General features: G+C 36.5%; 1 protein-coding gene across 1 annotated transcript in view; it reads left to right on the forward strand.

Moving 5' to 3' along the window:
* Window positions 1-27,920, forward strand: part of LOC123562048 (uncharacterized) — a 332,465-nt gene that overhangs the window by 23,856 nt on the left and 280,689 nt on the right. The window contains exons 9-14 of the mRNA XM_053524913.1: window positions 7,827-8,027; window positions 11,580-11,609; window positions 12,533-12,638; window positions 16,213-16,547; window positions 24,050-24,199; window positions 25,072-25,101. Of these exons, the coding sequence (XP_053380888.1) occupies window positions 7,827-8,027; window positions 11,580-11,609; window positions 12,533-12,638; window positions 16,213-16,547; window positions 24,050-24,199; window positions 25,072-25,101 (852 nt within the window). The remainder of the gene's footprint in view (window positions 1-7,826; window positions 8,028-11,579; window positions 11,610-12,532; window positions 12,639-16,212; window positions 16,548-24,049; window positions 24,200-25,071; window positions 25,102-27,920) is intronic.

Here is a 27,920-nt window from a genome sequence, read left to right on the forward strand (position 1 = left end):
ACTCCATCAAAGGTCAAGGTCACAGGGGCCTGAACATTGAAAACCATTTCCGATCAATAACTAAGAACCACTTCACCCAGAATGTTGAAACTTCATAGGATGATTGATCATAAAGAGTAGGTGACCCCTATTGATTTTGGGGTCACTGCATCAAAGGTCAAGGTCACAGGGGCCTGAACATGGAAAACCATTTCCAATCAATAACTGGAGAACCACTTCACCCAGAATGTTGAAACTTCATAGGATGATTGTACATGCAAAGTAGGTGACCCCTATTGATTTTGGGGTCACTCCATTAAAGGTTAAGGTCACAGGGGCCTGCACATTGAAAACCATTTCCAGTCAGTAGCTTGAGAACCACTTCACCCAGAATGTTGAAACTTAATACGATGATTGGTCATGCAGAGTAGATGACCCCTAACTATTTTGGGGTCACTCTGTGAAAGGTTAAGGCCACAGGGGCCTGAACATTGAAAACCATTTCCAATCAATAACTTGAGAACCTCTCGACCCAGAATGTTGAAACTTCATAGGATGATTGTTCATACAGAGTAAATGACCCCTATTGATTTTGGGATCACTCCGTTAAAGGTCAAGGTCACAGGGGCCTGAACATTGATTACCAGTTCCGATCAATAACTTGAGAACCACTTGACCCAGAATGTTGAAACTTCATAGGATGATTGAACATGCAGAGTAGATGACCCCTATTGATTTTGGAGTCAGTCAATTAAAGGTCAAGGTCACAGTGGCCTGTTCATGTAAAATCATTTTTTGGAAATAAGTTGAGAACCACTTGACCTACAATGTTGAAACTTAATAGGATGATTGGACATGCAGAGTAGATGACCCCTATTTATTTTGAGGTCACTTGATCAAAGGTCAAGGTCACAGGAGCCTGAACAGTGACTTGAGAACCACTAGGCCAAGAGTGTTGAAATTTAGCGGGATGACTGGACATGCCAAGTAGATGATCCCTATTGCAGCCAACCATCAGTGTCTCTTTGACTTTTGCTCCTGACCCCTATTGACTTCTTGCCTATAGGACTTTGCATTTGGGGAGACATGCGCTTTTTTACAAAAGCATTTTCTAGTTTCATCTTACATGTGGTTGGTGCAGAAGCTTCTTCTTTGACCACATTTTTAAGTGGAATTCAATATTCTTTATTTTTGGAAAATGACAAATGTCAAATCAAGCCAGAAAAGTCTATTTTGGAAAATGACAGACTTTAAATCAAGCCAGAAAGTCTATTTTGATTATTATCTCCCAAGATACATATATTGAGTCATGGGCAACAGTCTGTCTGCCTAACTTTTAAGGTTTATGTCCTAGAATATTCGTCAAGAACAGATTTATATTCTATGTTAAGTTGTACTAGTCAAAATCTGTTGTTGTTTTTATTTTTTGGGGAGTGGGGATCTTACATTTGTTTGTACACTTTTTCGCCTTCCATTGTTTGTTTGTCAGTCTTTCAAAATTTGTGTTGTTCATATCTCACAATATAGGATTGTTGTTCAAGTTGTTCAGCATGTGAGGTATTGCACCTAGGGTTTTGTTTGGGATACCACACAGTCAGACTGGAGTTATGACCCTTAGAATTAAATGTGCATGAAAGGCTTAAAAGTGTGTGTGTGCTACATGTATCTTACTGCATAGTTAAAAGTGAAACCATATACTATTATTCAACATGTGGAGTTGTGCATCTAAGATTTTGTTTTGAATGTAGCTCTGCACAACCGGAGTTATAACCCTTGTCAAGTATGTATGATTGTGTGAAGTTGTATACTTGCAGTTTTATTTGAGATTTGCTCCCCCCACTCCCCACTTCCCCTCCTACAATCCAGCAAAAAAAAAAACAAAAAAAACTATCCAGCAAAAAAACCCCAAAAAACTTAAACCCTGGTGCAACATATTAAGTAATAAATTAAACCATCTCAAATGGCATCTAAAATATGGCAATAGTACTTCACACAAATACACGTACCTTAAGCATATGGCTTACTTAAGTTAAGTGCTGAAATTTGATACCAATTATCCTGTAAAGATTCAATATTTTGATATTCAAAAATCCCATTTTTGATGTTACGCTGATCCTTCATTCCCATATCTCGGTGTTATCTCATAAAAAGTGCTTGGAACACATTTTATCTATTCCCTTTCATTATTAAATGTCACAAGTTGTTCGACTCGTGTAATAAGCCATCACTGACTATAAAATGAGTTAAAATATGCAATAATGTATCAATGAAGGCTGACGAAACACAGAATTCGCCACTAGGTCAAATTTTTCAAATCCTAGGGTTAATGATCTACTAGAGTTACATAAAATTTTGTCAAAAAAAATTGTTTAAAAGAAATCTTGGTCAAATTTGATACTAGGTTGTCTGGGGTAAGAACTAGGTTAAGTGAGCAATGCAAGACCTTCAGGGCCCTCTTCTAAATATCAGTCTCAGTGAATTAAATGTTGGCTTGGAATTCATATGCTAAGAGTCGGCTTAAAATAATAATTTTACCATTTTGTTTATGTTTACTTGAAGTTCTATTTTTGTGCCCCCCCATGAGTGGTGGGGGCATATAGATTTGGTCTTGTCCCTGCGTCCGTGTGTCTGTCTGAGCACATGATTGGTACCTTAGGTGGTAGGAGGTGTGGTGCGGCCTAGGACAATAGAAATCCTTTGTATTCATTCCATAACCACTTAATTCTTTTGTTCCTTAGTTGGTCATTCTATTGTTTTCAAACAATGGAATGACCAACTAATACATGAATTGTATGGATGTCCGTCCGTCTGAAGTTCGTGACACGCCTAGCTCAAAAAGTATTTGATATAAATTGATGAAACCTTGCATGAGTCTTTATCATGATATGAACTTGCGCACCTCGATCCTATTTTTCGTCTAGCTTCGCCTCCTATTTTTAGAGTTATGGCCCCTGAAATAGTCAAAAATGCACATTTTTACCTTGTGACACTGTCACCTAGCTCAAAAAGTATTTGATATAGGTTCTTGAAACCTTGCATGTGTATTAATCATGATATGAACTTGCGCACCTCCTATTATTTGTTTGGGTCCACCCCCTATTTTCAGAGTTATGGCCTCTGAAATAATCAAAAATGCACATTTTCACCTTGTGACGAGCCTAGCTCAAAAAGTATTTCATATAAATTGATTAAACCTTGCATGAGTCTTTATCATGATATGAACTTAAGCATCTCCTATTTTTCGTCTGGCTCCACCCCATATTTTCAGAGTTATGGCCCCTGAAATAGTCAAAAATACACATTTTCACCTTGTGACATGCCTAGCTCAGAAAGTATTTGATATAGATTCATGAAACCTATTTTTCATTTGGGTCCGTCACCTATTTTCAGCACATTTTCACCTTGTGATGCACGGTAGCTCAAAAAGTATGATATATAAATAGTTACAAACTTGCATAAGTCTTTAACGTGATATAAACTTGCACACCTCTTTTTTTTTGGCTGGCTCTACCACCTATTTTTGAAGTTATGGCCCCTGAAATAGTAAAAAAATGCATATTTTCACCTAATTATGTGTCAAAAGTATTTGATGTAAATTCATGAAACCTTGCTTGAGTCTTTATCACGATGTGACCTTGCACATTTGGCATTCTTCTTGAGAATCTTATTACTTATTACAGAGTTATGGCCCTTGATATAGCCAAAATAGTGGATTTTTTTGTTTGTGATGCTCATAGCTCAAAAAGTATATGGCCTATAGTAATGAATCCTTTTCATAAAATGTTTGTTGAGGCTATTCCCCATTAAGACTGTAAGCATTTGAACTATTGCCCCTTATTTGTGACAAATGTACCAGTGGGGGACACACCCTGTGTCCTACAGACACATTCTAGTTACTATTAAAAGTGATAGTGTGTAAGTTGCTAAGAAAGCCATGTTATACTCCTTACAGTCCTTCTTGGGTTTTCTTCTCATAATTGAGCCTCACCATGAGAAAACCAGCATAGTGCATTTATGACCAGCAGTATCTTAAGTACAGTTGCGTTTCTAGTTACAGTTTTTTTTATTCAACTAAGAATATTAGTAAAAGCAGTTTCAGACTGAAACATTTTGCTTTGATATGTTTTATTATTCTATAAGAATTTAGAAATTGCAAAGAAAAACATCACAAAAGGTGTGCTAACAGTTTCTCTAATTAATCCCCCGCCATGGCGGAGGGATTATAGGAATGGTCTGCGTCCGTCCTTCCGTCCGTCCTTCCCTCCGTAACAAAATCGTGTCTGGTCCATATCTCCTAAACCCCTTGAAGGATTTTCATGAAACTTGGGTCAAATGATCACCTCATCAAGACGATGTGCAGAACCCATGAGTCAGCCTTGTCGGTTAAAGGTCAAGGTCACAACTCAAGGTCAAAGGTTTGAGCCTGCCATTTTGTGTCCGCTCTATATCTCCTAAACCCCTTGAAGGAATTTTATAAAACTTGGGTCAAATGATCACCTCATCAAGACGATGTGCAGAACCCATGAGTCAGCCATGCCGGCTCAAGGTCAAGGTCACAACTCAAGGTCAAAGGTTTGAGCCTTCCATTTTGTGTCTGCTCTATATCTCTTAAACCCCTTGAAGGAATTTTATAAAACTTGGGTCAAATGATCACCTCATCAAGACGATGTGCAGAACCCATGAGTCAGTCATGCTGGCTCAAGGTCAAGGTCACAACTTAGGGTCAAAGGTTTGAGCCTTCCATTTTGTGTCCGCTCTATATCTCCTAAACCCCTTGAAGGATTTTCATCAAACTTGGGTCAAACGATCACCTCATCAAGGCGATGTGCAGAACTTATGAGTCAGCCATGTCAGCTCAAGGTCAAGGTCACAACTGAAGGTCAAAGGTTTGAGCCTTCCATTTCGTGTCCACTCTATATCTCCTAAACCCCTTGAAGGAATTTTGTAAAACTTGGGTCAAATGATTACCTCATCAGAACGATGTGCAGAAATTATGAGTCAACCATGCCAGCTCAAGGTCAAGGTCACAACTAAGGGTCGAAGGTTTGAGCCTTCCATTTGGTGTCCACTCTGTAGATCTCCTAAACCCCTTGAAGGATTTTCATCAAACTTGGGTCAGCTGATCACCTCATCAAGAACTCATGAGTCAGCCATGTCAACTCAAGGTCAAGGTCACAACTGAAGATCAAAGGTTTCAGCTCTGTATCTCCTAAACCCCTTGGATTTTCATGAAACTTAGGTCAAATGATCATCTCATCAAGACGTTGTGCAGAATTCATGAGTCAGCCATGTCAGTTCAAGGTCAAGGTCACAGCTAAAATCAAAGGTTTACGCTTTCACTATCCATAGCAGTGGCGGGGGATTTAACTGTCTTTCAGACTGCCTTGTTGCAATAGACTTTGAAAGCAAACAGCATGGATCCTGCTATGTTGTTTTTTTCATGGTGCGGCTCACATACTTTCTGTATTATCAGGGAGTTTAGCTCTCTGTTTCATGGGTTTATAAACTTCAAGTCATAAATGTTTGTTGAAAATATGTCTTTCATGGTTAAAAACAATCTCCTTACAGCAGTTGTCAAATGAAAAAGTTACATTTTCTTTGCAAATGAAAACTTAAGATATTGGTGTACTTTTTAATATAATTTTTTTTATTTGCCTGGTGAGCTTATTTTACCCCCACAAATGAAGTTTGGTGGTGGGGGGCTGGGTATATAGGAATGAGCTTGTTGGTCGGCCAGTTCGTTGGTTTTCATGGTTTCTGGGCAATGACCTACGAAAGGCTTGACAGGTTTAAATGATTTTTGGGACACAGGTGTAGCATCTTAAAATACAGGTCTTGTTATTTATCTTTCCAAAATCACCAAATGACAATGTACGTATTTAGAAAGAGATTACTGTTGAATGAAAAATATATACTGGCGAAAAGTCAATTTGAATATTACCAGTTTAATGAAAGGCAGCCGTTTGGAACATTTAATTGTGACATGCATTATCTTTCACAATTTGGTTTCAGGTCAGTGACTGGAGATTCTTGGGTCTGAAAATGGTCAAACAAAAGTTTCTGCTCTATAACTTAAAGAACGCTACAAACTTAAAACTTCATATTAGGATGATTACATGTGGTCAGTAAATTACCCATATTGTTTCTGCAAAAGAACTTTTACCTGTAGCCTTCATAGGATGCTTGCTAATTGTTGGAAGATGATCCCTGTTGTTTTTGAGTCCCCATCTGGTCAAAGGTCAAGGTCACAGCATACACAATTACATACCCGCTTGTCTTGCCATGATTGAGACATAGGTGTTTTATAAACAGCTCTTGTTTTGCTGATGTTGATCAATGTGTTACCGTACTTTGTCCATAAATTGTTTGGTCACTCACATTGGGCATATTGTGGTTAACCTAATGCTACTAGGTCACAGTGATTTGAGACCAAAAACTGGAGAATGCATTGATATTCTTGTGTCAGTTGCCTGTGATCAGTAGATGACCCCTATTGTTGAGGGGTCACAAGATCAAAGGTTGAGGTCACGGTGAACTTTATAAAGAAAACCGGTTCAGACAAGTAACTGGAAAAGTCTCCAAACTTCATAGTCTCGTGCCTACGATCAGTTGATGAACTCAGTCGTTTCTGGCATCTGTAGTTTAAAGGTCTATCATGGTCATATTGATTTGAGATTGAAAAACAATCCGACCATTAAGAGGAGAGTACTTTAGCCTAACATTGTCAAACTTGATAACTAAAATACTTATCTGTTGACAGCAGATAAACCATTTGGGTCATTAGGTCAAGGTCAGTGTCAGTGATCTTGAGACCCAGTAACTGAAGAATGCCCGGTCCGATGTTTTGTTATCTATGGTCAGTAGATACCTGCTTACTTTTATGGTTCGATATGTGAAATATCAGAAACTGAAGAACGCATGGGTCTCGTAAATAGATAAATGAGCCGTGCCATGTGAAAACCAACATAGTGGGTATGCGACCAGCATGGATCCAGACCAGCCTGCGCATCCGCGCAGTCTGGTCAGGCTCCATGCTGTTCGCTTTTAAAGCCTATTGGAATTGGAGAAACTATTAGCGAACAGCATGGATCCTGACCAGACTGCGCGGATGCGCAGGCTGGTCTGGATCCATGCTGGTCGCATACCTACTATGTTGGTTTTCCCATGGCATGGCTCAAATCCTTTCGTTGTGATCATAATTACAAAAGTTGGGGAATACTGCTATGTTTGTTTGTCTAACTTCATTAGATTCTAGCCGAATGGAATTACAAAACCTCTGGTATTTTAGGGTTGGACCGTTCAGCATTTCGAAGTTAATGCCGCAGTGACTTAAAAATAAATACTATATTCGTTCATTTATAGTATTCAAGACTGACAGAGAACATTAGTATTTTTTTGCGGGAAACCTACTTACTTGAATTTATTACATGTACTTGTAATTTTCAAGACCATGGACGTTAACCAACACTGCTATGTGGAATCTACTGCAAGCGGCGTCTTCCTGCTGATTAACGGCAGTAAATATGAGGACTGAGGTCAAAGGTCAAAGTCACAATTAAATTGTTTCCATTTGATAATGGAGACAATTTGAGAACAGTGGCATTATAAATTTTGGTACACATGTGTAACATTATAAAATACAGGCCAAGTTCAACTTTGAGGTCAGTAGGTCAAAGGTCAAGGTCACAGTGACAGTTAAATGGTTTTCGGATGATAATTTTAGGGATCATAGATTTTGGTACTGGTACACAGGTGTAACATCATAAAATACTCAGGGAAGCATGGGTAAAGTGTCAATGGGGAAAGGTATTTTTAATGCATAGTAATATATTTGAATATATTTCCAGGTAGGGCAGATGACTTGGAGGTAATGAATACAAATGCTCGTAATATCAAAGGAATTGGGGCTCATGCAGTGGCAATAGGGATAGGAGAAAAGGTTGACAGAACGGAACTGAATACTATAGCATCCAGTGTGGATTCTGTTTACATCTTCACAGAAATAACAGAAGAACTTAAGACGAAGATACAGAAAGATATATGTGGACGTATGTGCAATTTATGTTTCTTTCTAGACAAGTGGAAAAAGATTAGAGAATAGAATAAAGCAACTTTTTTGCCTCGAATGGTTTACAAATATTTGTAAAAGATTTAATAAAATTGCAAATAATAGTAATTTTGCAGGTTATGTTCATCAAAGGGAATCATGTCTTTGCATGCGACAGTATGTATACACTTGAAAGAAACATGGGGTAATATGATATTTTGAGCAAAGGTAGTCATGCCTCAGATGTTTATTGTCAGTTACATAACTTTTACCTTTACAGCACAGGGCGACCAGATGTTTGTTATTGTCAGTAACATAGCTTTTACCAATACAATGCAGGAGGACCAGATGTTTGTTATTGTCAGTTACATACCTTTTACCTATACAACAGAGGGAGGTGGCATATGTTGTTATTGTCAGTTACATACCTTTTACCTATACAACAGAGGGGGACCATATGATTGTTATTGTCAGTTACATACCTTTTACCTATACATGTACAACAAAGGGGGACCAGATGTTTGTTATTGTCAGTTACATCCCTTATACCTGTACAACACAGGGAAACCAGATGTTTGCTATTGTCAATTACATACCTTTTACCTATACAACACAGGAGGATAAGATGTTTGTTATTGTCAGTTACATACTTTTTACCTATACAACAGAGGGGGACCATATGCTTGTTATTGTCAGTTACATACCTTTTACCTATAGCAGACAAGGGGGCCAGACGTTTGTTATTGTCAGTTACATACCTTTTACCTATACCAGACAGGGGGGCCAGATGTTTGTTATTGTCAATAACATACCTTTTACCAATACAACATGGGGTGGGAAACCAAATGTTTATTATTGTCAGTTACATACCTTTTACCTATACAATGCAGGGGGACCAAATGTTACATACCTTTTACCTATACAACAGAGGGAGAGGGGCAGATGTTGTTATTGTCAGTTACATACCTTTAACCTTTACAACACAGGGGGACCAGATGTTACATACCTTTTTACCTATACAACAGAGGGAGAGGGGCAGATGCTGTTCTTGTCAGTTACATACCTTTTACCTTTACAACACAGGAGGACTAGATGTTTGTTATTGTCAGTTACATACCCTTTACCCATACAACACAGTTGGACTAGATGATTGCTTTTGTCAGTTACATATCTTTTACCTATGGAGCCCATGGAGACGTAGACCTACATAGGGCCACATAGTTTTCGTCACATAATCTAAGTCATATGATAATTAACTTGACAGTTATAATGTAAGCAGCAGTGTTGAATTTTTAATAATTTTCATATTATGGTGTTTTGCTTGTCAGTCTGGTGGTAGAGTATTTGCTTTCAAATTAGTAACTAGAGAATGCTTTAGTCTATAGTTATCAAATGTCATAAAATGATTACCTTTGGCCTGTAGTTGACCTTTTTAGCTCAACATTTTGAAATACAGTTATTGTGGTCACATGTTTATCAATTTGCATGGTGTCATTAAGTTTTGTAAATTACTTTGGCAAATGTTCACACATACCTTCTGCATCATAGTATGACCTCAAAGAACAAGGGATACAAGTTAAAGCATAGCAAAAGTTCCTTCTAGGGCACATCTATATAAATATAAAATGATCATCTTGTAAAATTTTGGTTGCATTATGTCTGTTTTATACTGCCAAATAATGTCAGGTAAGTATTTACGCTAGTTATTTAACATAAATTGTTAAATCCAACAACAAATTAAATCTGTTACCACTTTCAGTAGAGTAAATACGGCAATGGACATTGACCCGGTCATTCCATTACGATTCGATGCATGAATTTGTTGCGCATAGTTAGAGGGTCGCAGTGGGGTTTGTTTTCACATATTAACCATGCATTTGAATGATAATATTTAGTTATTTACATTTAAATTTGCTGATACATGTCTATCTGGTCGACTGAATGTACATATGTTATATTCTTCAAGAATGGAGGAAATAAAAGAATCATGCAATCAATCATCCTCTGGTTTAGTAATATGTAATCCATGGAACGCGTTCAGTCAGAGAGTTGCCTCAATTAGGAAAGAATAGTTTAACGTCAGAGGTTATTTCTAAGGTCAAGGAGTTTAATTGGCCAGCTTGTAATTACAGCAGCTTTTGATATCAGTAGCTCAGTCAAATGTGACTTACCGAACTAAAATATTCCATCTCGAGAGATGGAACAATAACGCAAGCTTTTATTTTGTCAAAATAATATGCCTGTTTACTTTAGAATTTCAGGTTAATGTTTTGGATGTAAGAAGGTTTCATCATAGGATGACCTGACATGGCAAGTTTCATAACTCTGGCTTACATTCTAGTAAAATTATGCCCCTGTTTCAACTTCAGTTTGTAAGCCAATATTAAGTGGAAGTGCCTCAAATAGACAAGCTCACTGTCATTAAACAGCTGTTGTTTATTTTAAGGTGCAGTAAGTCTAAATTCAATATGACTGACCTTGAGACTGAAAACTTTTTCTGTCAAAAGCTGAAGAAAGTGTTTGCCTATATTTGTCTAACTAGGTAGGATGATTGAGGAGTGTCAGTAAATGACCGCTATACTGTTTTTGGATAACAGTAAGCCAAATATTAAGATTGAGACTGAAAAGAGCTAGAGAGTGCTTTGGTATACAGCTGTCAAACATTTTTAGATGATTGTTTGTGTTCCATAAATAATCCTATCATTTTGGGGTCAGTTGATCAAAGGTCAAAGTCTCAGTGACCTTGAGAAAATGGTTTCAAATCAATAACTGAAAAATGCTTTGGCATTTGAGGCCTGTCAAACTTCCGAGGATAATTGGATAATTGATTGTTTGTGGTCAACAGATGATTCTTGTTTCTTTTTAGGGCTTATCGGTGAAATGTCAAGGTTACAATGAAGGCTGAAAATTACGCAAACACACACTCAGTGCAAGTTCAGCTCATAGACAAGGGTTACTCTAGTAAATACTAATCATACCTTCTTCATAGAAGAGCTGAACTCTTAATTACTCTGCTATGAGGCAGGGTTGACTGGTTTCCAGCTTGAAATGCTCATGCATGATGAGCATGACAAAAGCAGTGAATTATTGCCAAGGTCAAGCCTGTGATTGGTATGTCACTTGATCGTAAGAGGCGACTAATAGGGTCTTAACACTTGGGTTTTGCTGTAACTCTGTGATTCCAGCAGGTATGCAAATTTTGATTCCATGCCTCATGTTTTTATTTCGATGTTAATGAGATGTGAAACCAAAATTTGTAGTCCTGTTTGGCGTCATATAACCTATACTGTGTTGGTGCGCCGTAAAACCCAAATACATAAATAAATTGTCACTTGGAGTAATTATATTAGCATACAGCCTACCCCACCCTAGAGTTTTTCAGTTGAACTCGAGGACAGGCCATCGTGGAGGGGTATACATGTATATGTTTTACATACAGTTCTTGTTATTTGTTATTTTTTTGGGCTTATTTAACTTATTTTAATCTTTGTTTATTCGATTTTCCCTGACATTGTATGCAGAAAATTAACTTGTATAAATGTTTGGTTTTCAGAGACCTTGGATAGCAAAGTGCCTCCTACAGGTGAGTGAAATTAATACAAGTCCTGTACTTTAAGGACATTAATATCATTATTTCTTGGGGAGTTGTCTTACTATTTATTCACTACATTGTGATATCCAAAATTCATTTTGTGATATCCTTAATTCTGTTTAATGATATCTTAATTTCATTTTGTTGTATTGGTGTAATTATTAATTTAAGGATATCATAAAATAGATTTGAAAAAACAATTAAATTTAACTCAGAATATCACGATATAGAACTGATTTTAAGATATCAGATTATTGAACTATAGATGTCTGTAAATTGTTTCGAGATATTGTTAAATGTATTTAATAATATCCAAAAGTAATTAATATACAAGATGAATTTGTGATATCCTTAAAGAATAAATGATTTACGAGTACAAAATGAATTTGTAATCTCCATGAATGATATTCGTAAATTAATGTTTGACATCACAAAATAGGGAATAATTAGTGAAATAGTGCCTCATAATGTTAAATTGTTCTGAGATGTAGGCATCAAATCTACAGTCTGGTCTTACAATTCTACTTTTCACTGCCATGGATAATGTAAAATTTATTTTCAGTCAACAAATATGTGAAAATTTACTTGAATTTGGTTGCCAATATGTATATTTATTTTCAGTTAACAATAATAATGTGAACTTTTATTCAATTTAAGTTACCAAGAATAATATGAAAATTTATTTTGAGTAATGTGAAATTTTATTTAATTTTGGTTGCCAAGTATAGTGTGAAAATTCATTTTGAGTAATGTGAAATATTGATTTAATTAGCCAGGAATGGATGAAAGTTTGGTTCAGTTAAAGTTACTATACATAGGAGCCAAGTTAGTGTAATTTCACCTCACAGGAAAAATGTTGTATTAATTCTTATTACTAGGGATTACTCAAATTTATTCACTTTCCTTTATTGTAGTTGAGAAGGATGATGTACAAATGGATATATACTTTCTCTTGGATGAAGCAATCTTACCCCAGGATTTAGATATAAGCAAACGATTCATGAAGAACATACTGCAGACGTAAGTGTTAGCATAATTATGTAGATGCCACTGTATGGCATATTATCGCATAGTGCGGCAGTTTTCCTTTGATCTTTGCAGTATGTTAAACATGGTAACACACATTTTTACTACAAAATCTGTGCTGATATTTTACAAAACTGTTACGATATATATCAACACAGAAATCTCTATAGAGTTTCATTAGAAAAAAAACTGTTGCGATATTATATCGGCACAGTAAAACTGTTATATATATCAAAACACTTTTTCTCTATTGAGGTCCTATCAAGGGAGTATAATTTTTCCCTTTCAAAGAAAAGATGATTTTAGCTCCAATTTACAGTTCACAGAGAAAGAATTATCACAAACACCTACATTTAAAGTAAAAGAATAAATAAACTAGTATATTTCAAAAACTCAATAGTTATCGCCAAATTCAGAAATACATGGAATATATGAAATTCTGAGATTTCTCAGTTTGATTTTTTTTTTACAAACAAAACAACAAGTTTTACAATATGTTTGGCCAATGAAATGCAAAGATTTAAAACCAATGCAGAAATCTGTTGGATACTTTTATCTGGGGAACACATTTTCTTAAACAGAAGTTTTAGTGTTTCAGTCAGCGAGGCGCAGAAAGGGAATCAAAAGAGTAAAAATAATAATAAACAAATTTAAATGAAAATGATATGTAAATTTTAATGATAAAACTATGCGATAAAACAGTTATAATATGTAATGCTTGTGTGTTAGGCGTAAAAAAAAAGTTGTTTGTTTCCGGTATCCCGACCTACACTAAATTTTTGGCCCAACCCTAAATGTTTTTATGGCCTTGGAGAATTTTTTTTTCATTTTTTTAACAAAAAGATGCAAAACTGCACTTTTTATGCTTTAAACATGGCCAGTGATGTTAGAAATCAACTTACTGATGCTCTAAAGGCATAACCCCCTTATTTATAATCATTTTTTGACAAAAAAAATAATTTCCGAAAAATCTCCCTTAATAAAAAAAAGTTAAAAAAAACCATATTTTCCAACCTACCTACCCTAATTTTTTTGAGCATGTTACCGGAAACAAAGAATATTTCTTTTTAGGCCTTATGAGGATATATCAGAGCTAGGGGTACATCTCGGTATTTTTCTCTGCACATATCTGTCTCGGCCTACCGGCCTCAACAATATGGGCAGACAAAAATACCCTTGATGTACCCCTAGCTCTGATATATCCTGGTAACACACTCTCACACATACTATAACTATTACAAATTCATGCAGAGCAGAACAGTTACTGTTCTGTCATTTGGCAAAAAAAACAAATATGTCGGTTTAAATTTGATGTGTTGAATTCATACATTTTCATTGAATTGATATGAAATAAACAGACAGTTTATGAATTATTTCACCTTGAGGCTTTTGTTATATTTAGCACACCAGATTTCAGGGTGCTCAAGGTGAGCTATTTTGATCTGTTGTCATTTGTCTGTTAACACTGTTTTCAGATGACACCTCTGAAACAATTTGATAGGAGTTGATGAAATTTAGCATAGATGTTTCTAGAATGATTTTCAAATAATTTATCAAAAGTTCTGTGTGGCTGCACATACAGCAAGAGCCAAAAAATAGAATGTATTGAAATAAAATCGATATTCCTCTTGTTATAACCCATCATCACATGAAAAATGATTTACATAGAAGCAACAGAGTATCTTTGTACTCACAGTTACATTTATAATGATATGCTGTATGAAAGGAAATTATTATTTGAGCCGCACCTTGAGAAAACCAAAATAGTGCATTTGCGACCAGCATGGATCCAGACCAGCCTGTGCATCCGTGCAGTCTGGTCAGAGTCCATGTTGTTCGCTAATGGTTTTTCTAATTATGTCTCCCACCACACAGTGGTGTGGGAGACATATTGATTTACTCCAGTCTGTCTGTCTGTGTGTGTGTCTGTCACAAAGCTTGTCCGCACTCTTAGTCGAACATTTCTCATCCGATCTTCACCAAACTTGAACAAAATGTGTTTGACCATAAGACCCCAGCCAAGTTCGATAACTAGCTAAATCTGCCAAGACACTTCGGAATTATGGCCCTTGACAATAATTTATGAATCACCTAGATGCATAAAAATGCTGAAGTCTTCATTCTCAAACATGCACCAAAAACCATTCATCTTGTCTGCACTCTAAGTCAAACATTTCGTATCCGATCTTCACCAAACTCGAACAAAATGTGTTTGCAAATAAGGCCTTGGCCAAGTTCGATAACTAGCCAAATCGGTTAAGACACTTCGGAATTATACCCCTTGACAATAACTAATGAATCACCTAGACTCATAAAAATGCTGAAGTCTTCATTCTCAAACATGCACCAAAAACCATTCATCTTGTCCGCACTCCAAGTCAAACATGTTTTATCCGATCTTCACCAAACTTAAACAAAATGTGTATGACCATAATCTTCTCCCAGGTTCGATAACTAGCAAAATTGGCATAGACACTTCAGAATTATGGCCCTTGAATTACTGAAAATCAGCCACTTTACTCTTCAAATGTGTATTTGTTGTGACTAAACAGTATAAAAACACTGACTTAGTGTTTAGATGATTAGGCAGTTGTGAGAGACATGCGCTTTTCTCAAAAGTAGCTCTAGTTGTAATAGGCTTTGAAAGCAAACAGCATGGATCCTGACCAGACTGTGTAGATGCACAGGCTAGTCTGGATCCATGCTGATCGCAGACACACTATGTTGGTTTTCTCATGGCGCAGCTCATTTTTTATGCCCCCGAAGGGAGGCATATAGTTTTTGAACTGTCTGTCGGTCTGTCAGTCTGTCGGTCTGTCAGTCAGTCGGTCTGTCCGCAATTTTCGTGTCCGGTCCATATCTTTGTCATCGATGGATGGATTTTCAAATAACTTGGCATGAATGTGTACCACAGTAAGGCGACGTGCAGTGCGCAAGACCCAGGTCCGTAGCTCAAAGGTCAAGGTCACACTTAGACGTTAAAGGATAGTGCATTGATGGGCGTGTCCGGTCCATATCTTTGTCATCGATGGATGGATTTTCAAATAACTTGGCATGAATGTGTACCACAGTAAGACGACATGCAGTGCGTAAGACCCAGGTCCGTAGCTCAAAGGTCAAGGTCACACTTAGATGTTAAAGGATAGTGCATTGATGGGCGTGTCCGGTCCATATCTTTGTCATCGATGGATGGATTTTCAAATAACTTGGCATGAATGTGTACCACAGTAAGACGACGTGCAGTGCGCAAGACCCAGGTCCGTAGCTCAAAGGTCAAGGTCACACTTAGACGTTAAAGATCATTTTTCATGATAGTGCATTGATTGGCATGTCCGGTCCTTATCTTTGTCATTCATGCATGGATTTTAAAATAACTATGCATGAATGTGTGACACAGTAAGACAATGTGTCGCGCGCAAGACCCAGCTCTGTAGGTCAAAGGTCCTAAACTCTAACATTGGCCATAACTATTCATTCAAAGTGCCATCGGGGGCATGTGTCATCCTATGGAGACAGCTCTTGTTTACTTTAGTATTTTTAATCCATACTGGACATATTCACATTTCAGTTTTGTAATTGGACAAGGCAAAGCACGTGCTTCAGTGTTCCTGTATGGGGCGTCGACAGGTCAGAACTTTGCTGTTGATGTCTACACAACCGAGACAACTTTATTCAATGGCATAGATAGGCTTTCACTGACCGCTGCCAATAATGATGAACGTAATGTTGCCAACATTTTCACTACAGTGGCGGCACGAATCACCAGTTCTTCAACAAGTGGTCCTGTTATTGTGGTGCTGTTCCTTACAGGATCTGTCGAGAATTCTGCTTTGGCTATACAGAAGGCAAATGTATTCCGAGAGTCATCCGGTCCAAGGATATATCTCATGGTGATAGGAATAGGTAACTTCATATCGTAGCACTCACTTTTTTTTGTTAGCATTTTTGGTTGCGGGTTTATCCCGCTACCAAAGTTAAGTGTATTTCTGACAATCATGTAGCATCTTTATTTGATTCCAAATCAGATCCAAAGGAATTTGTTCATGTGCTACACAAAGTAGTCCCATTCATGAACAGTGCAGATGAATTATCAATGATCAAGCAGTTCTTATTCATCCTCTGTCCATTCACTCTGGCCATTTAGATTATATAAGATCAGTCAATGATTAGGTATTCCAGCCCATGGTTACATCACTGACTTCCAGCTGTTCATGTAAGGTCAGGCAGTGTTTATCTTAGATATGAGGCACATTAGTATTTGTTTCTTATACATGTATATTTATAGATTGGCATTTAAAATGAAAATAACTCTAGCAAAACCCGCAACCATCAGACATCTCAAGGCTTTGATTTTCTCTGACATCTATTGTTTAAGGTTTCGATGGAGGCCTTGAGAAACAAAAATCAAACAACAACAAATCATAGAAAGAAAGAGTTGTTTGACATGAAAATTGAACAGCATGTAAAACATGTATATTACTTTACGAAACAAGTGTCAGTATACTGATATAAACATTGAATTCCGGAAAAGGGCTGCCTAAAGGGGCTCCACTTACGGACAGTTAAACGCCTTTAAAAACTCACCATTTTCAAAGAACTGTTACACATGTTTGTTTTGATGCATTTGCAATAGCGTGCGAGTGGTGAAATTTCACGTAACAAGGTGGAACATAGTTTTCAGCAATTGTTTATCTTTTTTTCTTTACAAATGGCATTCATTTTCAAAGGGAGACAACTTTTTCTCAAAGATTACTTTAAATAATCGGAAAAAGTTGTTTCCCTTCGAAAATGAATGCCATTTGTACTTAAAATAATCAGGAACAGTTGTCTCCCTTTGAAAATGAATGCCATTTGTAAAGAAATAAAGATAAACAATTGCTGAAAACTGTGTTCCACCTTGTTATGCGAAATTTCACCACTCGCACGCTATTGCAAATGCATCAAAACAAACATGTTTCATCCAAACTTCACAGGAATGTTCCTTGGTTGAAGCTCTACAAAAATTGTTCAAAGAATTGAATTCCATGCAGAACTCTGGTTGCCATGGCAGCCGAAAGGAAAAACTTTAAAAATCTTCTTCTCAAAAACCAGAAGGCCTAGAGCTTAGATATTTGATGTAAAGCATTGCCTAGTGGACCTCTCTCATGACCCCGGGGTCAAAATTGATCCCGCCCCATGGGTCACTTGATTTTACATAGGAAAATCTTAAAAAATCTTCTTCTCAAAAACCAGAAGCCCTAGAGCTTAGATATTTGACATGTAGCATTGCCTAGTGGACCTCTACTAAAGTTATTCAAAACATGACCCCGGGGTAAAAAATTGACCCCGCCTCAGGGGTCATTTGATTTTACATAGATTTCTATAGGAAAATCTTCAAAAATTTAAAAAAAAATAAACCAGAAGGCCTAGAGCTTAGATATTTGACATGTAGCATTGCCTAGTGGACCTCTACAAAATTGTTCAAATCATGACCCCCGGGTCAAAATTGACCCCACCCCAGGGGTCACTTGATTTTACATAGAAAATTTTCAAAAAAATTCTAAAAATAAACCAGAAGCCTAGAGCTTAGTTATTTCACATGTAGCATTGCCTAGTAGACCTCTACAAAATTTGTTCAAATCATGACCCCCGGGGTCAGATTGACCCAGCCCCATGAGGTTACTTGATTGTACATAGAAAAATCTTCAAATTTTTCTAAAAATAAACCAGAAGGCCTAGATCTTAGATATTTGACATGTAGCATTGCCTAGTGGACCTCTACAAAATTTTTTCAAAACATGACCCCCCAGGGGTCACTTAATTTTACAAAGGAAAATCTTCAAAAACTTCTAAAAATAAATCAGAAGGCCTAGATCTTAGATATTTGACATGCAGCATTGCCTAGTAGACTTCCACAAAATTTGTTCAAATCATGACCCCCGGGATCAAATTGACCCCTCCCTATGGGCTTACTTGATTGTACATAGAAAAATCTTCAAAATTTTCTAAAAAAAAACCAGCATTGCCTAGTGGACCTCTACAAAATTTGTTCAAATCTTGACCCCCCCCCCCCCTCCCCAGGGTCAAATTGACCCCAGACCCAGGGTTACTTGATTGTACATAAGGAAATCTTCATAAATTTGCTAAAAATAAACCAGAAGGCCTAGATCTTAGATATTTGATATGTAACATTGCCTAGTAGACTTCTACAAACTTTGTTCAAATCATGACCCCCCCCCCCCCCCCCCCCGGGTAAAATTGGCCCCGCTTCAGGGGTCACTTGATTTTACATAGGAAAATCTTCAAAAATTTTCTAAAAATAAATCAGAAGGCCTAGAGCTTCGATATTTCACATGTAGCATTGCCTAGTGGACCTCTACAAAATTTATACAAATCATGAACCCCGGGTTTAAATAAACCAGAAGGCCTAGAGCTTAGATATTTCACATGTAGCATTGCCTAGTGGACCTCTACAAAATTTATTCAAATCATGACCCCCGAGGTCAAAATTGACCCTGCCCCAGGGGTCACTTGATTTTATATAGGAAAATCTTCAAAAATTCTCTAAAAATAAACCAGAGGCCTAGAGCTAAGATATTTGACATGTAGCATTGCCTAGTGGACCTCTACAAAAAATGTTTAAATCATGACCCCCAGGGTCGAAATTGACCCCGCCCCAGGGGTCACTTGATTTTACATAGGAAAATCTTCAAAAATTTTCTAAAAATAAACCAGAAGGCCTAGATCTTAGATATTTCACATGTAGCATTGCCTAGTGGACCTCTACAAAATTTGTTCAAATCTTGACCCCCCCCCCCCCCCCCCCCAGGGTCAAATTGACCCAGCCCCAGGGGTTACTTGATTGTACATAGGGAAATCTTCATAAATTTGCTTAAAATAAACCAGAAGGCCTGGATCTTAGATATTTGATATGTAACATTGCCTAGTAGACTTCTGCAAACTTTGTTCAAATCATGACCCCGGGGTAAAATTGGCCCCACCCCAGGGGTTACTTTATTGTACATCGGAAAATCTTCCAAAAAGTTTCTAAAAATCATCAGTTTGACATTTGAAACATGTAGCTCATATTACTCAGGTGAGCGATCCAGGGTCATCATGACTCTCTTGTTTCTTTGATGTTAACCGTACATATACAGAAGATGCATTACTACAAAATCTAGCCAAATTTGATAACCAGCAGTTATGGCCCTTGAATTGGTCAGTGTTGCCCAATTGACAGTGTCCGCACAATAACAAGAGTAATTCTTTTTTGATGTCAACCATACTTACACAGAAGATTTGTCACTATAAAATCTAGAACAAATTTGATAACCAGCCAGTTCAGGCAGGTATCTCCAGAGTAATTACCCTTTAATTGGTCAAATTGCCAAAATTGACGGTGTTTGCTCAATAATTAGAGTACTTTTTTTTTCAAAACTAAACAAAATTTATACAGAGTGAATCTCTCTATAAAATCTAGTGCATGATTGATAACAATCCAGTTCAAATCAGTATCTCTACAGTTATAGACCTTGAATTAACCAAAATTGTAAAAATTAACAGTGTCTACTGTCTTACTTGAGTAGTTCAGTAACCAATCAATCTTTAGTTATGGCTCCTGAATTACTAAAAATTGCGAAAATTGACAGTTTCAGATTTTGAACTTAAGCATTTCATTTCCACAAACTTAGTTAGAATGTTTATTGGCATATTCAGAATGTTTTTTCTTGGCCAGATTTGATAAACAGGAAGATAGTCTTAGTCTCTCTGGAGTTATAGCCCTTAAATTAATCAAAATTCTCAAAATTGACAACTATAAATCTGGTCATTGAGTATATTGAGTACAGTATTTTAAAAGTAAAAATGAATTAGCTGTAAAGGGTGTATTTTGTAAGTTTGGCATCAAACCTTACAGGATTGATCAGTGCAGTCTTATTGTGCATAACGTCAGCCTGTTCCATTTCAGTGATTTTCAGTGGAATAATAGCCCTTTATTTCTCATATTTTATTATGTTTTTGGTACTTCTTCAACACCACTAGTAAGATTTCCAGCTAACCTTATAAGAGTTCTCAGTTTCAAGCATAGTTAAGTATGTCATTGACTTGTTCTGGTTCAGTGATTATCAGTGGAGTTATGGCCCTTGATTTGTTATATTTTTCAGTGTTTATACACTACTTGCCATATATCATTAGGCTGAATTTTACCAAGCATCATGAGTGTACTTGTGTATATCATTGGCATGTGTTTGCTTTATGATTTTCAGTGGAGTTTTGACACTTGTTTTGTCATTTTTTTGATGTCTGTGCTACTTCTTCTATACTACTAGCAGGAATCTGACCAAACTTTGCAGGAGTGATCAGTGCCAAGCCTAGTTTTGTGTTGGAAATTGTTATGTTTCAGTGACTTTCACTGGCCCTTTATATGTGACATTTTACAATGTCTTAAGTGTTAGGTGTACGGAGAGTTACATAACTATGTTGAAGTTTAGGGACGCCTGTTTTTACACTTGTAGTTACCTGATACGCATTGTAAAATTGAAAATGGGAAAGAACTCATCTGAGCAGATTTTTCTTACCTGACTTAATTCATTCTCTTAGAATTGCCTCTAAGGTTGATATAGGAACTCAGATTAATTATTAACCCTTACCATGCTGGACATGATTGGTTTTGCCTTTGCAACCAGTGTAGATCATGATCACCCTGCACATCCATGCAGTATGATCATGATCTGCACTGTTTGCTATTCAGCCAGCACCCCTTTTAACAGTTAATGGTACCGTCTAAAATGGAAGATGGACAAGTTCATTATAGAAATTTAGCAAGGTAAGGGTTAATGACGATTATATTAGTAAGGGTTGCTGCAAATGAGCAAAATTTGTGTAAAAATTAATGAATGCTTTAATTTATTATAACCTGATTTGTCAAAAATTGGCCAAAATGGGAATGGTCATCCATCCATCTAGGTTCAGCTTAAATTTGTGATCAAACAGAATTAAATAATTCACTTTGGTATAGAGCTGATACTAGACCATAAATGTTGTAGAAACACTCAACATTAATCTTTAATATTTTCTCATAAATCAAAGTTTTAGATGCTGGTCAGTCAGTTGAAGTTTGATATGGGATAGGTTTGACAAGATTGGCAATGTCGGTCACTTGTAAGGTTTGAGTAACCTGAAAGCAATATATATAATATAAACAAAGGAGCGTAACGTCCTACCATTTGGCACCATATGTGCACCTATAAACAGTTCTATCATATTTTATCTAAATTTTACAATAAAAGATAAATTAGAATCAAAATAATTTTATAGCAGAACCGTGTTTTAACACTTTTATGCACTTGGGCCTTTTATGTCATATGAAATAAGTTTTGCCCTCGTGAAAATATTACGCCCAGTGTATAACTGCTCATCATGAAATAGTGTTAAAACACAGTTTTGCTATAAGTTGTTTCTTAATTAAATACTGTTTAAATGACACTTTTATTATATACCGTATTTTCCCAAATTAAGGCCCCCCCCCCCTCTAATTAACGCCCCCCACCCATTTTGGAGGGGAAAAAAAGTCAACAAGAATGGGAAAAAAATCACCAACCTCATTTTTATAAGTCCATGTAATAAGTAATTTACAGTACTAAAGTCCAATGTATTAAAAATTAAACACACTTTTAAACAGTCTATGTACGGTAAGTCCAAAACATTTGTACTAAGTACGGTACGTATCCAATCATCAAACAGAAAATTAAACGGTAAATACAAGCAGCATGTCAAACCACTGACATTGTGTATTGCGCTATTAGCTACCCGCATGTACTAACGAAAATGTTATCGGAGTACACAGCTGTTTGGGTCATGACGTAATGTGTAGTGTCGCGAGCGTGTCAAAATACACGAGGTATCGATACCGTATTTAAATGCATAAAAGACACACTGCATTAAATTGGATGCCAAATAATTACGTTTTGGGGGGATTAAACAACACAGAAACACTTTACAGCTAGTTTGAACGATGTTTTTAAGTTTTGTAAAAATTTTCAATTTTTATTTTTTTACCTCAAATAAACGCCCCCTCTTTGGAAAATGTAACGCCCCCGGGGGCGTTAATACGGGAAAATATGGTACATATATGCCCTCTTGAAAATATTACGCCCAGTGTATAACTGCTCATCATGAAATAGTGTTAAAACACAGTTTTGCTATAAGTTGTTTCTTAATTAAATACTGTTTAAATGACACTTTTATTATATACCGTATTTTCCCGAATTAAGGGCCCCCCCCACCTCTAATTAACGCCCCCCACCCATTTTGGAGGGGAAAAAAAGTCAACAAGAATGGGAAAAAAATCACCAACCTCATTTTTATAAGTCCATGTAATAAGTAATTTACAATACTAAAGTCCAATGTATTAAAAATTAAACACACTTTTAAACAGTCTATGTACGGTAAGTCCAAAACATTTGTACTAAGTACGGTACGTATCCAATCATCAAACAGAAAATTAAACGGTAAATACAAGCAGCATGTCAAACCATTGACATTGTGTATTGCGCTATTAGCTACCCGCATGTACTAACGAAAATGTTATCGGAGTACACAGCTGTTTGGGTCATGACGTAATGTGTAGTGTCGCGAACGTGTCAAAATACACGAGGTATCGATACCGTATTTAAATGCATAAAAGACACACTGCATTAAATTGGATGCCAAATAATTACGTTTTGGGGGGATTAAACAACACAGAAACACTTTACAGCTAGTTTGAACGATGTTTTTAAGTTTTGTAAAAATTTTCAATTTTTATTTTTTTACCTCAAATAAACGCCCCCTCTTTGAAAAATGTAACGCCCCCGGGGGCGTTAATACGGGAAAATATGGTACATATATGATTATTTTTAGTGTTATGTTAGTCAAACTTGCTATAACTTCAGATAAATATGACAGAAAACTAGGGGGCCTTTGGCTGAGTGGTTAAGGACACTGACTTCAGATCACTATAAGACTTGCCCCTTTCCGATATTGGTTTAAGCCTTACTTGTGGCATAGAATTCTTTGTGTGAGGTGACAGCTCATGACTAAATAATGCCCCGAGGGACTTCTGGGGTCCTCCTCCAAATGAAAAGCTGGAAAGTCTTTGTATTTTTGTGAAGTTAACAAAAAAAAAAAAAATAACAACAGAAAACTCATTTGAGATTATAAATGTTTTGACAAATTGAAAGTCATTATATAATTTCTGATACCATATTTGACATCACAACTAAAGCAAGTAGTCCAACCATTGAATATTTTTTCGTATCCGCTTAGAGTTGAGTTATACTATATATAATTTGAATACAGAATATTGTTTTGTTAGTGAAATACATGCAGCTGTATTTCAGACAGAAAATTCATAAGTGTATAATAAGATATTTTATGGAAATTTTCAGGTGCAAGTACAGAAGCATTGACCAGTGAGCAAAACAGATTGGCCTATGATGTAGGGACAGCATTTCAGGCTGAGAATTTTCTCAGACTTGCTGGAGAAGACCAGGCATCCATTGATCTTGTATCTGATATAAGGAAAACTATTTTCCAGCGTAAGTATAACATTTAACCCTTAAATTATCATGCTGGATCTGCCTTTGCGACCACTGTAGATCTTGATCAGCCTGCACATCCATGCAGCCTGATCAAAATCTGCACTGTTTACCATTCAGTCAGTATCTTTAAGGTAAGCACCCCTTTTAACAATTAATGGTTCTTCAAAAATAGAAAGATGGACAAGTTCATTATAGAATTTTAGCAGACTAAGGGTTAAAGTCACACTTTCTGTAGCATACTATAAGAAGGAGGTCTTACACTTTTAGTTTATTTTGTTTTCCAAATTTTGCTTATCTGATTTTTCATAATGTTAATTAATGAAAACTTATTTATTTAAAATCAGCAAGATGAAATAGAAAGACAGCATCAAATTGTTCATCATTTATCAGTTACCATATAAGCAGTATGAAGTAATGATAAAATTATCATCTATAGAAAGCCTGATGCTGATGTGTCAAACTGTTAAGGAGTCATGAAATACCATACATTCTAATATACTCCTCTCTGTTAAAACACACTTATGCTAGAATGATGTCATGTTAACATGTGGTGACGTCAATGTTTTTGTTGCGACCAAGAAAGAGCGCTACTATATTTTATCTACTGTTTTAGATTAAGGGCATATTAGAATCGAAATAATTTATACCAAAACCATATATTAGCACTATTTATACACTAGGGAGGTAATACGTCATACAAATAATTTCACTCGGGATGCGCCCTCATGAAATTATTACACCCGAGAAATAACCACCCATCGTGCATAAATAAGTGTTAAAACACTCTTTTTGCTATAAATTATTTCTAAAGTAAAGTAAGTTGAAAGTTGTCATTGTTTCAATATTTAATGCTGTTTTCTTTTTTACAGTTGCCTCGGGGACATATGTCACAATAGGAGGTATGCTATAAACTTCTTAAATTATTGCTAATTAATGAATCTTTCAGTATAATGCAGTTAAAGTAAAAAAAAAATAATCGCTTCATGCAGACAGACCTTTTTGAGGCTGATTTAAAGAACATTTTTTTAAACACCTTTTTAGCTCACCAGAGCACAAAGTGCTCAAAGTAACCTATTGTGACCGGTCATTGTCCGGCGTCCGTCAACATTTGCCTTGTGAGCACTCTAGAGGCCACATTTGTGACCCAATCTTTATTAAACTTGGTCAGAATGTTAGTCTTGATAATTTCTAGGTCAAGATTGAAACTGGGTCATGTGGGGTCAAAAACTAGGTAAGTAGGCCATATCAAAGGAAAAGCTTGTGAACACTCTAGAGGCCACAGTTGTCAACCAATATTTATGAAACTTAATCAGAATGTTTGTCTTGATGATTTCTAGGTTGAGTTAGAATCTGGGTCATATGGGGTCAAAAACTAGGTCACCCGGTCAAATCAAAGGAAAAGCTTGTGAACACTTTAGAGGCCACATTTGTTACTCAATCTTTATTAAACGTTCTCAGAATGTTTGCCTTGATGATCTCTAGTTCAAGTTTGAAACTGGGTTATGTGGAGTCAAAAACTAGGTCAGTAGGCTAGATCAAAGGAAAAGCTTGTGAACATTGTAGAGGCTACGGTTTTGACCTAATATTTATGAAATCTGGTCAGAATATTTGTCTAGTTTGAATCTGGGTTATGTGGGGTCAAAAACTAGGTCACCTGGTCAAATCTAAGGAAAAGCTTGTGAATACTCTTGAGGCCACAGTTGTAACCCAATCTTTATGAAACTTGGCCAGAATGTTAATCATGACAATTTCTAGGTCAAGTTTGAAACTGGGTCATGTGGGGTCAAAAACTAGGTCAATAGGCCAGATCAAAGGAAAAGTTTGTGAACACTCAAGAGGCCACAGTTGTGACTCAATCTCTATAAAATTTAGTCTTAGAATGTTTGCCTTGATAATCTCTAGGTCAAGTTTAAATCTGGGTTATGTGGGTCAAAAACTAGGTCAGTAGGCCAGATCAAAGGAAAAGCTTGTGAACACTCTAGAGGCAACAGATATGACTCAATCTTTATGAAACTTGGTCAGGATGTTTGTCTTGATGATCTCTAGGTCAAGTTTGAATCTGGGTCATTTTGGATCAAAAACTAGGTCACATGGTCAAATCAAAGGAAAAGTTTGTGAACACTCTAAAGGCAACAGTTGTGACTCAATCTTTATGAAACTTGATCAGAATTTTTGTCTTGATGATCTCTAGGTTAAATTCGAAACTTGGTCATGTGCAGTCAAAAACAAGGTTAGTAGGCCAGATCAACTCTGGTGAGCGATATTGGGCCATCATGGCCCTCTTGTTGTATCATATGAAAGTTTTTGCATCAGTTAAGTGTAATCTGTATTCCCCTAAATTATGTGCAAACTCCGCCAACATTATTTCTTTAAAAGAAAAGATGAACTAAGACTACCCTTACAGAAGAAAAAGGCCTGCTGCGTACTCTTGCTGTGTACATACAGCGTATATGATGCGTACATGATGTGTACTGAAATCAAGGGCTTTAAATAGTACGCAGGATATACACCGCACATACACCGATAGTACGTTTGTAGTACACTTTTGACATGCAAATGAGCTCTGCCGCGTACTACTTGCTACGTACATGCTGTGGACTACATAGTACACAGGATGTACGCTGGAGGAATTTAGTATGCGGGAAATAGTACGCAGCATGTACGAGGCACATACACTTTTCACATGCAAATGAGCCTGCGGTGTACTACCCCTGCGGTGTACATGCTGTGTACTCCTGCGGCGTACATGCTGTGTACTCCTGCAGCGTACATGCTGTGTACTCCTGGCCCGAGTCCTGCGGCATACATGCTGTGTACTCCTGCTGCATACATGCTGTGTACTCGTGTGGCGAAACTGCTGTGATAATGTAAATTCCTTACCCCACCAACTTTCGTATGCAAATGCTGATCATTTGGACAGAAAAAAAACAGAAAAAAGATAAGTGACATGCATCAATAAGTATTTACCCTTACCAAAATAATGTAGATTGATGTTATCAAATAAATTAGTATGCTTTTCTTCATCCACTTTTCAATGAAATAAATCAATTTTTCTAGCATGTAATTTGGTAAACATTTAAAGAAAATGGCGTAACTGCATCAAGGGGAAACAACATTAATGCAACTAAATATAAGTGTTATGATTTATTATAGATGATGTGTACGTAGTATGTATTTATTTTGATTAAAATCCAGCTGAGAACAATCTAGGACTGGAATTATATAAGCATTTATACACTTTTACGTCCGTAAAAAGTAGCGCACCAAAAAATTTTGGATTGATTTTTTCCAATGGGGCGAGCGCAATTAGCCAAAAACGTTCTGAAAATATACGAGCGGCAAATCCGATGAACAACTTTTTAATTTGGTGAGGCCTTAATGAGTTAACATAATGAGCATTAAAGCCTTTATAAAACATGATAGAATGGTGTTTTGCTTAAGAGTATTCAAATAACAGTGAGAGCTATTAATTCTTCTCATTCAGGCGCTGTTGAGGCATTATCTTGGTAATTATTTCATGTATTACAAAATGTAATGCAACGAAGTTCAAATAAGGCTTTTCAATGATCCAAGTTAGAAAGCTCCAGGATTAATTCAAAATGAAAAAGAATATATTTTTACACTGTTTGCAAGGTGCAGCTCAGAAATCACTAAGATGTAAGCTTCACAAATGAACATTGCAAATAGTTTGGCAAATTTTCATTGTTCAGTATACCAG

This window comes from Mercenaria mercenaria, chromosome 2 (assembly GCF_021730395.1).
Source record: "Mercenaria mercenaria strain notata chromosome 2, MADL_Memer_1, whole genome shotgun sequence".
NCBI lineage: Eukaryota > Metazoa > Mollusca > Bivalvia > Venerida > Veneridae > Mercenaria > Mercenaria mercenaria.